General features: G+C 45.6%; 1 protein-coding gene across 1 annotated transcript; it reads right to left on the bottom strand.

The window, feature by feature from the left end:
- Positions 1-312: 312 nt before the first annotated feature.
- Positions 313-13,357, bottom strand: SHMT1 (serine hydroxymethyltransferase 1). The gene is made up of 12 exons (XM_032970185.2): positions 13,237-13,357; positions 9,630-9,795; positions 7,905-8,050; positions 7,419-7,534; positions 6,816-6,976; positions 6,094-6,175; positions 4,956-5,168; positions 4,009-4,125; positions 3,149-3,271; positions 2,889-3,005; positions 2,101-2,211; positions 313-1,483 (listed from the first exon to the last, which is right to left on the bottom strand). Exons 2-12 carry the CDS (start codon positions 9,750-9,752, stop codon positions 1,311-1,313), a joined length of 1,482 nt encoding a protein of 493 aa, XP_032826076.2. The 5' UTR covers positions 9,753-9,795; positions 13,237-13,357; the 3' UTR covers positions 313-1,310.
- Positions 13,358-13,387: the final 30 nt, after the last annotated feature.

A 13,387-nucleotide genomic window follows, 5' to 3' on the forward strand; every position in this document is an offset into this window, starting at 1 on the left:
GGCTTGCCAGCAGAATGCAGTACACATAAAGTGCAGACTGATGCATAGGTATTCTCCAGTAGCTCCTTTCCTCCCACATGTACAAACACTAAATTGGCCGATACTTTAATGTAGAGAAACTGCAGAGCAATTGTTGGCAGCGGTGCACCACCTGGCTGCCTTTCACAGCTTGTCTTGATTGCGAGATACAATGTTCATGAATGCTACATAAAATTAACCGTCGGATTAACTAGATTTCTTATGCACAAACCTTCATATTAATCCTTTAAACATGGTTCAGGAAGGGAAAACAAATATTTCTTTAAAAAGGGCTGTGTTGTAAGGCACTTGTTTATTTGGCATAGCTACATGTCAGTTTTCAGGTCCCTAAGACATGGATGGTTCAGTGGTCCACAAAAGTTATTCTCATTGACCATGGCTTGCTGCCACACTGGCCAAAGCTTCCATTTTACGATTAATTGCCTCTTAAAATTCTTGAAATAAAGTAGATGAATAACCATTACAATTGCAAAATAACATTTAAAAAGTAATATATTATAAATCGGCTTAAACGTTACCAACAAATTGGTAGGTATGTGCAAAGGCACCATATTTCGTGGCTGGGGTGGGTCACCGTAATCAGCGGGAGCCAACGAAGTCGGCTGGCTGGGTGTTCATATCCACAGGGACTGGTAAGTTATGACAGATATTTTTTACAGTACAACATTGCACACCATGCACGAACCACTGTCGTAGACTGTTAATGACTGGCTTGGATCATTCGAGAGTAATAACATGAATCAGTGTCAAATCCTATATACCTAAATATTTTTACAGTGCATGTACCAGCTTGGCTTCAAAGTACTTTTTTTCTCATAATTGTATTCAAATTGTGCTATTTATGTAATCAAATGTAAAGAAACAGTTTCCATTCGGAGCTTTATAAGACTGCTACATTAACAGCACCCCCATATTGGAGAATGGCCTGTGGAAGAGGACTAGTTCCAAGGTCCCTAATCCATGCTGGGCAGCAGTGCAGGACACACCCGTCCCCCTGTAGAAGTGGTCATCGCATGGCCAATCAAGCCAGATATTGTTTTTTTAGTCGAGACTGGATAAAAGGCCAACCTGGGCTTTTTTTTTTTAAGCCAGCCTGATCACTACAACTCAAACAAGCTGTTGGTGCAAGGAAGGTGTTCCTCGCTTTAGCAGAATATTAATTCGAATTTCTCACATCGGGCCCTGAAGCACATGCAAAGGCGATTGAGTGTAGGTGTGGCATTCGCTCCGGGTCAGAGGTTGGAGGTGGCGAGGCAAAGGCGACGCTCGCTTCACAGCACGGGCATGCCGGGCAGCGGAAACGTCTCGGCAAACGCCTCGACGGCGTCACGCAGATCGGCCAGCTTGGGGACGAAGTTCGTGTCCGCCAACTTCTCCTTGAACTCCTTGATGGTGGCCGCTTTGCCGCCTGCGGCTGCCTGCACTTCCAGAGTCAACTGGATGCCTGCGGGGGTGGGCCCGTGGTGGGCACACGTACACGGGGTCAGAACACCAGTGTGAGGGGCGGTGCATTCAGTACATTCGCGTTAGGGGTGAGGGGTTCCGACTAGCCAAAAATGACATCCGTGAAAAAGAGCTTAATTGGCTCTTCGGATTCCTCCAGTATAAATAAAGATTCTGATAATAGTATCCTTTGTGTAACTGCACATTCGAAGAGCAGTAAGCTATTCGTTTCTATACTCCAAGGGTGTAAATAACAAGTGAACTAAATCGAAGAATTGATGCTGGAAAAGTGACAACTGTGATTGTGATCATTGATGTACAAAAGCCTATGAATACTCTGGTTCTTTCGGTAAAGTCACGTAGATAGAAAAAAATAAGAAGTGCAATTCCTGCAGCCACGACTCGACAAAACTCCTCCCCCCTTCCTGTGCCTATATAAAGCCACAACAGCAGATCATTTTCTCACCCGATGACGGACGCTTGTGTTGCGACCGAAACATCGTGTTTCTTTTATTATTTTTTTCTATATACGTGACTTTACCGAAAGTACCAGAGAGTATGGATTCCTGCAGTCACGAAAGCTTCAAATCAAGCCTATGAATATTTATTGAACCGTACCTCGGTGAATGAAGTCGGCAATGACTTTGAAGTCCTGTTCCATGAGCCCCCGCGATGTGAGCGCCGGTGAGCCCAAGCGCAGGCCACTCGGACGCAGGGCACTCTTATCGCCTGGCAATGCCAACGCACCCATCAGCAAATGTGTCATTTAATATGCAGAGTCGTTTTTATATAAATGTATATTACTGTCATGTCATTTGATAAAAACATTTCAATTCAAAACTTTTACAGCAAACAGCGCAACATCAGTGTCAGAAGTGTCCCGAAAGATGACACTACAATACTACTTCTGAAATCAATTCAGTTGGCCTTTTCATTCACACTTGGGGTCCATTTTGAATTTGTGTTGGATCATTGAGAAGTTTATGAGTGCAGTACACAGTTAAAAGGTGAAATTTACATCAGCTATCAGCCATGCCGAATGCGAATCGTTAAAGAATCACCGCATTAGGCTGCTCAAACTCTCAAAGATGAAACCGGTTCAGGATTTTCCTGCCTGAACAAATCCTGCTCGAAACCAATGATCCACAAGTCCCATAAGGGTGATGGACATGGGTTGACAAGCTTCCTTTTTAAAATGTATTACCCACAATCCACCATTACAGCACATGGCAAGTTTTGTGCAATCTCAAAAATGCACGAAATGAGGGTGGACAATGAGTTTTGTGCATCTCATTCGGTCGCCTTCACTTGCGACTCAAGGGTGTCGGCTAAGTCCCCTCAAATCAGAATATATGAAGGAAAAAAACTCCTCGGGCCCTAAACCACGGCGGAGGAGGGGCTCTCACCAGGGCAAGTGTTCTTGTTGCAGGCAATCGATACCATCTCCAGGACCTTCTCGGCACGCGAACCATCAGTGTCCACTGTGCGCAGGTCCACCAGGAGCAGGTGGTTGTCAGAGCCCCCTGGTTGCAACAGCACCCATTCACGGCGGCAAACGGTCAACAACGAACGGGAGAGGGGGCTCTCCGCCCCAGCAACAGGACGCACGACGGTGACGGTAATGGAGGGGAGGGGGAGAAGGGACAGCCAAGGTGCAGGCGCTCACCCGTGACGATATTGTAGCCGTGGTGGCTGAGGCGAGCCGCCAACGACTGGCAGTTCTTGACCACCTGCTGCTGGTACATTTTGAACTCCGGCGTCATGGCTTGCTTCAACGCAACGGCTACACCTGAGGTCAGAGAGATCGGGAAAAGGAAACGCGTTGCACAGCTTAATACACACGCACCTTGTGACATTTCCAAATGTTAATTGGCACACGGGTGACAATGCTCTGTGGTTGAGATGTAACAATTCGCCAGTTAAAAGGCATTGTACCCCTGCGATGTGCATTACATCATTCTGTACATTTACACCACTGTATATATTATGCCAATTATTTACCCAGTTAAGTTTCAATTAATGTCAATGCTTTCTTCTCATGGAAGGTTCTGCAATAGGATATTTGGCCAATATTATTAAATGGGCATTTGGCACGTGGGAATAAATCGGAGTACTTCAAGAAACTCCATTTATATGTGGGCCACACCACGCAGCCCCCAAGTCTAACATCACCTAGAAAACTCTGGTGGTTACTCAACATACGAATCAGGTCCATACACCTGCTTAGCATCTGAAATCAGAGATCTGGGATGTATTAAGGAAAGACTTCGTTTTTTGGTTGTTTTCGTGATTTGGTCATAGGCAGAGGTATAGATTACTACCACTGCAGATGACATTGATTCACTCACTCGACTGGATTCACATTACACAGTTTATAGAGTAATTCCACTGCCAATACTGCATGATCCAACACTACTGGAATTTCTACAAGAGTCACACCATTATAGATTCTAACGGCACCACAAGATTTCCAGACTATTTGACAATTTACATCTCCAAGACAGAGGCCACTGGCAGGGTACTGACCAGCGATGGCGTGATTGTGGGGGCCGCCCTGCAGTCCGGGGAACACCGCCTGGTTGATGAGGCTCTCGAGATTGTACATGGTTTCCTTGCCGGTCTTGGCATCTACACTGCGCACACCTGCACAGGAAAAAAAACCGGCATAAACATTAGACTTTACAAACCAGAGTGTCACACCGGTTTGATCGCCCTTACGCAGCAGTTGAAACAATGGCCAAGTTTATAAAAACCTAACGCCTCACACCCTCTGTCCACACAGCAATATAAATGGGTAACTACAGTTGTTGGTTCATGCGCTAGTGTTGTGTGTTCAAATAAAGTGTGGGAAACTCCCATTTTTTCCCAAGACGTCTGGCCACCAGAACACTTCTGTATGTCCAAACACTTGACGGGGGGGGGGGCGGGGTTTAAAGACTTTTAACTTGTTAAGAAAGCCACCAACTCGTGTTGGACAGCTCTTGTTATATAGCCTATGCACTAATCTAAAAAAACACACTAACTCCCTGTCTCTTAGGGTTGTGCCTTCCTGTGAGATTGTAAATTGTCAGGGGATTAGTGGCGATAATGGGAAAGGTACTCAGCATTTAACAGTGCATTGATGAAAATGCTTGTGCTTACAAAAATAAATTGTGCATGCAATTAATTTAAAATTTGTATGTTGCATGCAATTGGTTTATGTGCTCCTAACAGCCACGAGCCTCCATCCAGCACAAATGTAAAAATGTAATATTTGTTTTACTTGAATCCAAACCTTTATTTGTAACAATAAATAATATCACGGGGCAGGGAGTGAGGGGGGGGGGGGGGAGCGAATCGTTGCATACCGATAAGAAGCAGTATCAAAATTTTACTATGGATACGAGGATGATAACAAAACCACCACAAACAAAGCGCCACCACACGACGCACTTCTTACACACAGACGCACGAACGAACGCACGGACACCCACCCTTGCGGTAGAAGATGAGGCCGGCGCGGCACCCGCGCAGCGTCTTGTGGGTGGTGGTGGTGACGACGTGGCAGTGCGGAAAAGGCGAGGGCACCACGCCGGCGGCCACCAGCCCACTGATGTGCGCCATGTCCGCCATGAGGATGGCGCCGTTCTCATCCGCGATTGAGCGCATGCGCGCGTAGTCCAAGTTGCGCGAGTAGCAGCTGATGCCTGCATTCACGTGTTCAGTTTTTCGAAATATATTTTGGCAAGTTGTAAACCGTTACTTTTTGTTTCTTATATATTCCAGTCTTTGTTTTGCTCAATATTTTGACCCCTTTTTAACATGTGTATTGCATTTTATTAGTACCGCAGGTCTACCTTGAACAAGACTTTCAATTGTCGAGGTTAAAATGGTTTACCAATCAAGAGCATAGGGCTTCAATCTTCTGTTTACAACCCTGAGCCGGGGGTACAAATTCCACACTCGAATGAAGAAGGCCAGTGAATCCACAAGATAACCAATTCTATGCTACAGTTATTTATTTACAATCTAGTCTTTCTTGACTTAAAGCTTTCGTGACTGCAGGAATTCATACTCGTTGGGCCTTTTGGTAAAGCCATGTAGATAGAAATAATAAAAATAATAAATAAACATCACGACGTTTCGATCGCAACAAAAATACAGCAGGAGAACTGCAGCAGTTCTCCTGCTGTATTTTTTCACCTGATGACGATTGCTTGTGTTACGATCGAAACGTCGTGATATTTTTGATGATTTTTATTATTTTTCTTCTATCTACATGGCTTTACCGAAAGACCCAAAGAGTATAATCTAGTCTTTGTTCAACTGTGGTCACCCCTTCAGGTGAACGACTGAGGTGACCTCCCAGACTGGTATTTTATCTCATCCACTTGCAATTGCGAGCTGAATGCACCAACTTTTTCACCATCCAGCAGGATGTTACATTACAAATAAAAACGGTTCACCTTATTATTAACAATGCCTTATACAAGTAGAAATAAAATATGAGCTCATGTTTTGGGGAATGGTCCCTCTGATTGACCATATTTTTACAGTTAAAGAAGGACAACAAAACTAAACAAACGCTCATTGATGGCAAAGGGTTCGTGAAACCGAAGGGATTGCGCTCACCGGCTATGATGAGTTTTGGGTGGAAGAGACGGGCGTTCTCCTGCAGGCGATCGTAGTTGATGAGCCCCGTGACCGGGTCCACCTAACGCCCACGTGGTCATCATCGTCACCATCATCACCATCATCATCCAACCATCGTCATGACTCGCCAAATCATCATCTATCATCGTCATCACCACCAACGGCGCTATCAACCACCTCCATCATTCGCCAATATCCGCAAATCCGTCTTATAATCATCTTCGTTATCACGATCATCTTCACAATCATGACCGCTCGTGAAGACAGTCATTAGCAATGAGTTCATCAGGACTGCCAGCGATTACTTTGTACCAAACTTGCCAAACTGAAGTATCCACATCTATGAGAGACAAAAGGATTGGTCGGAACCACCTGGGGTGCCAAATGCTACCCGTAAACACCATTTGCAGAAAGCTTATCGAATGTATACTGTGTTTTATAGACACACTTCGTTTTAATTGTCATATCCACAACGCTATTCTGTCAAGCAGACTAAGATAACCTCCTTTAACAACCTTTTTCTCAAATATCTACCACAGTGACCATTCTATGATACATATTTTTTTTATTTGAGATTTAACAAAGTTAAGAAAATCATTTGCCATCCTGAATGGTAGTGATAAAGCAATTTTTGGCAAATGGCTCAAGTTGCCAAGGTACTGAAGGAAGCAAGCTAGCTGGGGTTGGAGGAGAGGCAGCACCTTGTATGGCATGGACTCAAAGAAGATGGAAGTTGCCGAGATCTTCTTCTTGTCAGTCATGAAGCCGTGCGTGAGGTGACCACCATCCGGCAGGTCCAGCCCCATGATGCGGCCGTGCGGCTCCACTAGCGCCGTGTACACCGCAAAATTTGCTGGGGAGCCTGCGCCCACAAGGCGTAAGCACAGTCCCAGCTTCAGTCCATGGGTCATAGCAGAATTCGGTACCACTCAACGGAGCAGATATTAAATGATACTCGTTTCCATATCTGGCTAATCATTTTTCAATATGGCTAATAATAAGTAAACATTTCCTAACCCACTTATTTAAAATAATTATCACACAACTCATCTTTATTGGCCACAGTCAGACAATTGTAACAAAAATAGTTATACCACCTCAGCTCGTACTGACGACTGATGACGACCGAAATATCTGGTCTGGGCTCAGGGATCATCAGTGAGGCCTTTCTCGTGTGCATAAAATTTGTATTATAATTATTTAACCATTATGTCCATGTGAAGTGCTCGTGAGCGCAGTGCGGGCACAAGAGGCGCTGCAAGCGATAGTGCTCGAGCGGTGCGTACGAGCGTGGCGGTGCCCACCTGAGTAGGGTTGCACATTGATGCCCCAGGCCTGGGGGTCGAGGCCATACAGCTGAAGCGCTCGCTTCTGACACAGCCGCTCCAGCATGTCCACATATTCGTTGCCGCCGTAATACCTGCGGTCAAGAAACAGTAAAAAAAAATGTATCAATCACTTACCACACAACACGGGGTGGTAGGGCGATAGCAGTACAGCAATTAGGCTCGTGAACAATTCTGTGTAAAAACCTTTGTTGGGTGCCATCTCCTCGTTACAAAACGCTCCTTAAAATTAAGAACCCATGTTGTGAACAAACAACGGCCTCCCTTCACAGGTTATAGTTTACCAGATTAGAATGTGGGCCGTTATGTTCTTTTGGTTCCCATTAAGGCAGTGATATTGACGGATGTGTTGAGCTTTCGATAATTGTACTGCAAATACAGTATCACAATTTTTTATTTAAAAAAAAAAAGAGTGCTGGTGTGTGTACAGCGCTGTGCACACACCTCAAGCCCGGGTAGCCCTCCGAGTACTTGTTGTTCATGCAGGAACCCAGCGCCTCCAGTACGGCGCAACTCGCAAAGTTCTCCGAGGCGATGAGCTCCAGGCCGCGCCGCTGGCGCCGCTTCTCCTGCACGATGATGTCAAACACCTGCACAATCCGAGGACCAGGGGAAGCAGCGGACACATGGTCAGATAATAATACTAAATAGCATTTATACTATTGCTTTCATCAGAAACTACTCCACAGCGCTTCTAATGCACGTTTTTCAGGTCTTCAATGGACTAACGGGCATGACTGCCACATATATATATACATGCATGCATATACATATACGCTAAATACACTGTACTGTATACACACACACAAGATCCCCCCCTACAGCTGTAAAGACTGTTGGGGTTAATGCTGTTAGTTTTCACCTATGAAGGTTAGCACGGCGCACAAGGGAGTGGGGGTGTGGTTTGCACGACGCTCGGCTGCCTTAGTCTCTCCACCGCTAACATTTATACACCGCAACAGGTACTCATTTAAGGCTGAGCCGACCAAGCGGAAGCCTAGGACAAGTTTGGATCATCACCACTGAGGTGTGGCCGGGTATCAAACCTGGAACACCGGGTACAGAGCAGATTGTGCTAACCACAACGCTACTACTTCCCACAAATAATATATACAGACACATCTAAATATACCATACACACATCTTTTACACTATACTTTACACAACTGCCATTCATATAAATTTACCCAGGGGCTTCCATTCAACAAGTGGCCACAAACGCCTCTCATAGCAGAGTGTAAAGACAGTGGGATGAAATTTCAACTTACACAGCAGTTCATAATCTCATTGACCATGTTTTTGTGAACATAATATTTGCACATTAATGTGCAAAGCCAAATATGCCTCACAGCAGTGGACCTGACTGGCGGGTGTCCAACAAAAGTGACCGATAAATGGGATGACTGGAGCCAAAAGCCAATGGCAGTGCAGGCACAGGTCCCCACCCTCAGCACATTGCAACCTTTAACTCCTGTCCACATGCAACCCCCCTCCTCCTCCAAGGTAAGCTAGACCAATACGACCACGTGTTTATGCCTGTTCCACTGTGGATCAGCAGACTTTGGTCAGTTTAATCAGGTCAGATACCCACCTCCCACTATCCTAAAGTAAATGCTGCCAACATATAACAGCAAACTAAAAACATATATGCAGATAGGCAAAGTAAATGCTCTCATTAAGTAACTGACATGGCTTGGGGTACAAGACGGCAAAAGTGCAAACAAGTTAGTGAGACCACTGTATGGTTGAAAGTGGGCAAAACTGTGAGCAAATGCATGGGTCAGTGTGAGGGTGACTAAATGCACAGTTGGGTGTAGTCCAAAGTTATTGAATGTGATCAACTTCAGAAGAACGTGGGCAACTGCAGAGGTGTTTGGCAGACTAACTGGGTGAATGTGATTTGCTGGCTCAGTGTGGTAATGGTGAAATCGTTATCCAGTCAGTGAATGGGTGAATGTAGATGACCGTGGATGAGTGCGAGCGTCTGGGGATTCTTTGGCAGTATGGGGAAATATGCAATCTACTTGGTTGTCTGTGAATTAGTGTGGTTGACAGTGAGTGTACTTGCCAGTAGGCAAGAGTGGACAACTGAGGGTGACTCATCAACTCTGAGCAAGTGTGAGAGCACGATTGACTGTGGGCGAGTGTGGTGAATTGTGGGTGACCCGCCTCGGTGTCATTGCTGCTCAGAGGCTCCAGCATCATGGAGTTATGAGAGGCCCAGAGCTCGGCATCACCATTCTTCACGCCAATGGCCACAACCCCATTCCCGGATACAGAGTGTGACTCCATTAATAACTTGGGCGACTCAACCAGAAAGAACCAAAGGCAGTCTCTGTGAAAAAACAATGACCCAGGCACACAGAACACACATTGCAGAGATCACAGAGTAATCATGAATCAGCCATACAGCAACAACCGCCATTCACCACTAAGTGGCGGTGACGTCACCACGACGCTTGTGCCAGGCTATGTGCACCCTGAGGCCACGTGAAGTGTCGAACGCCCGCTGGCAGGTCACGGGGCAGACCCAGGTGCCACGGGTCGACTGACTGAGATGACTGGCTGATGCACCACCTGTGCCCCCTACTGTGCCAACCTGCTGTGCTTTAGCCACCCGGCGCTCCGCTCGTTGTTGTGGGTGTCGCTCCTCCGCCCTCCGTTGTTGTTGGAGGGCGACTACCTCCAACTGCCCAGTAGCGTCCTTCACGAGCCTCCTCCACAGAGGCCGATCTTGACACCGCTGGTACCAGTCATCGGCAAGTCCACTCAGCTCCACGTCCTCCTGTACCACATCACTCCATCTTTTCTCTAGCCCGTGCCGCGCCCGTTTAGCCCCCTCGATCCGGCCGAAAAAAAGCTGTTTCGGCATGCGGTGGCTGGGCATGCGGGCTACATGACCCAGCCATCGCAGCCTTGCCCGCCGGAGGAGCTCACCGATGGGACCTTGCCCAGATCGTTCAAGGATTTGTGAGCTCCTCACACAATCCAGTCTGGTTAAACCCAGGATGGATCGTAGGCAGGCCAGCCTAAATGTTTCTAACCGGCGAAGATGTTCCATTAGGGGGGTCCACGATTCGCAAGCGTACAGCATACACTCAAACACACACAGCAGACGCACAGTACACAGAAGAAACATAACTATACACACACAACATACAAGACAGCAGGCACACACGGCAAGCAACCAGTACACAGAGGAAACGGTGCAGAGCGAAAGCTGTTTAGTCAATTATTGGCAGCATGGACACTATACCCTAACTTTGGCCCTGTGAACCCAGAAACTTGCTGTTTAAATGTTTTATGAGCAGCATAGGAAATATAAAGTCTAGATCTTATCAGATGATTTGGTGATGCTGCTTTGGCAATGGTGCACAAACACAATTAACAAAAATCTTTGAAATGCATTCATCGGTAACACTGCTTTAAAGGGAAAACATACACATTATATATTAGGTGACATTTGGACAATGACCCTTCTTATAGGAACATTCTAATAAGGGCCATATATTTCATTTTAAGGCCAGTGTTATTGACAAATGTGTTGAGTAAAAAAATATATATCTATTAGGAGAAATGTATTTTATTATGAACTTTCCACTTGTGCAAGAAAAACTAAAATCTAACCCTAAAATGTTAAGAAACCAGAATGAAGCACCATATGCAATTAGTACAATTTCAAATTTATTTTGAGCGAATCTGTACTAGTTCCGATTGTCAACATGACAGACCGATGAGGTTATTTAGTTAACCATTAACAACCGATTTTACGTGTTCGTGCATTATTACTTTGTTCAATCTTTTGAGTCTAAGAATACACAGACGGATCGGCTAACTGAATTAAAACACATAAGGCTGAAATAAAGAAAACTAACTAATAATCGGGGTAGGCTGAGGCTGCACGGTTAAAATCTGCTGTATGGGCATGAAAGCTCATGTGACTACAATTCAAGAAATGGCTATGCCATGCCTAGAGACCCATTTTCACTTCAGCCTGGGGCCAGTGAAACTTTTTTTTTTAAATATGCAGACAACAGCAGTGATTATTCCGATGTGTCTATATACAAATCACCGTACTATTGCCAAACGGATAACCTTGGCAGCCAAAGGAGAAAATACATCCGAGAGGAGACATCAGCGACGAGATCAGCTCGTGTGTATAAATGAGATGGATCGTGCAGAGTAGCCGTCATTCTGAAGCGGATGAGCCTCGGCGATGGTGATTACTAAGCCAAGTGCTGTTTATCCATTTGGGGTTAGTGGTCTACTGGGTTAGCGATTCGCTTTCCATCAAAGCTCCGTTATTTCTGGACCAGACAGCGTGCTGTCTCTGCTGTGGAGTTCACGTGAAAGACCCCGTGACCAAGACTGGCAATAGCAAGGCATATGGTTTTTAAGAGAAGTGTAACAGTTCTATAAATAAGAGGGTGCTTTGGCTACTCCTGTCCCTGCAGACGCAGAGTAAGAAACCGCGTGGTCTCTGCTGCAGATTACAAGATTCATATTATCATGCAGTCTTGAACCAAGTAATAACAGTGACAAAGAAATACTTTTGCCAACAACAAGAATAATAATAACATATACCAACACATATACATCGGCCTATTATGAACCTCCTGGGGATCTAAAGCAGTATTTTCTTCATGGACAAACATCGTCGGCCTAAGGTGTGACCGACACCAGGTGATTGCGGTCAACGGGTTGACTGCCACAGTTCTGTGGATATCCAGTACACGGTACGGTACCGGAATTTAAGACCAATTCATGTTAAATCGTCGTAAAATACGATTTATTCCCGGGCACAATAAAGGATTCACCCTCGTTTCATGCCCATTCGGTTCGTGTGCGTACTTGGAACAACGCATCAACCGCATAAAGCGAGGGCAAATCTCTCGACAAACTCCCCAAAAGGGACGGTCTCGATCCTAGCTTCTCTTTCTGCTCATTCACTCGCCGAATGCTCCACTTTAGTAATTCCCTCGCAAACGTCTCGCCACCGAAGCTCATATAATTATAACTCTTTGCTCAAAAATAATGATAGGAATTTCGCTGTTGTTTTGCTGCCTGGCATGAGCTTGGGAAATTGATGCAATAACGCAATTTGAACTGATGTACTTTATTTTATGTATTTTTAGTGATTTGCTTACCTTTCCTATCATTTTTGCACTCTTATCGGGGGGGGGGGGGGGGGAGTTGTTTTTTGTATAGTTTATTGTACCGTAGTAACTTTCTTACCCGCACACTGCCGGACATTTGCGCACAAAGCGGCTTCATTAGCTCAATCGGATTTCTCAAGTTTAAATCAAGATTCCGATTCTGAATTAACGCTAATTTAAAACAACACCAAAGAGAAGTAACAACTTCGTCTCCGGCCGCTCGGCGCTTTGGGGCCCGCTATTGCTCAGAAGAAACTCAACGCGAAGAGCGGGCATTGAAAACCAAGAACCGCGGATAGCTGTTCGGTGGTTGCGAGCGCCCAATGTTTTTAAATGAAGATTTGCTAAGCGGACGCACTTACTGTTAATATTAAAGCGCTTGGCGTAGCGACTGTTACAAAGATAAAATCGGCGCCCAATACATAAAATACGCCTTGTACGCACGAGCACGTTTGACCCCCAGGCGTTTTTGAACCGACATTTAATGTCTTAAAACTTTATACATTTGTCGTACGATAAAAATTGGCCCCGTTGCGTTCGGAGTAATCACATTCTTAAACGGTTCACGTATTTCTTTTCCTTTGAAAATAAAAGCGGCAGTTTTTTTTTGTTTGTTTTACCTCAGGGTTCTCGCGGCGGCAGCTACGGCTCAGAGCACTAGGAGACGAGAGAAAAGCGCGGGAAACCGAGGGACGTGACACAACGATGCCAGCGAGCGGTGGAGACGCTGGGAAGCGAGCGCACGCCGCCTTTTAAAGCGCGGGCTCAACC

This window comes from Petromyzon marinus, chromosome 43 (assembly GCF_048934315.1).
Source record: "Petromyzon marinus isolate PM22_M1 ecotype Great Lakes invasive population chromosome 43, UKy_Petmar_22M1.pri1.0, whole genome shotgun sequence".
Taxonomy (NCBI): domain Eukaryota; kingdom Metazoa; phylum Chordata; class Hyperoartia; order Petromyzontiformes; family Petromyzontidae; genus Petromyzon; species Petromyzon marinus.

Excerpts from the sequence above, each read along its gene's own strand:
- SHMT1 (XM_032970185.2), bottom strand. The coding sequence starts at position 9,752 with ATGGAGTCACACTCTGTATCCGGGAATGGGGTTGTGGCCATTGGCGTG. Across the intron at positions 3,006-3,148 it reads CGGCTACAATATCGTCACGG|GGGGCTCTGACAACCACCTG; the intron begins GTGAGCGCCTGC and ends TGTTGCAACCAG. Across the intron at positions 1,484-2,100 it reads TGCCGACTTCATTCACCGAG|GCATCCAGTTGACTCTGGAA; the intron begins GTACGGTTCAAT and ends CCACCCCCGCAG.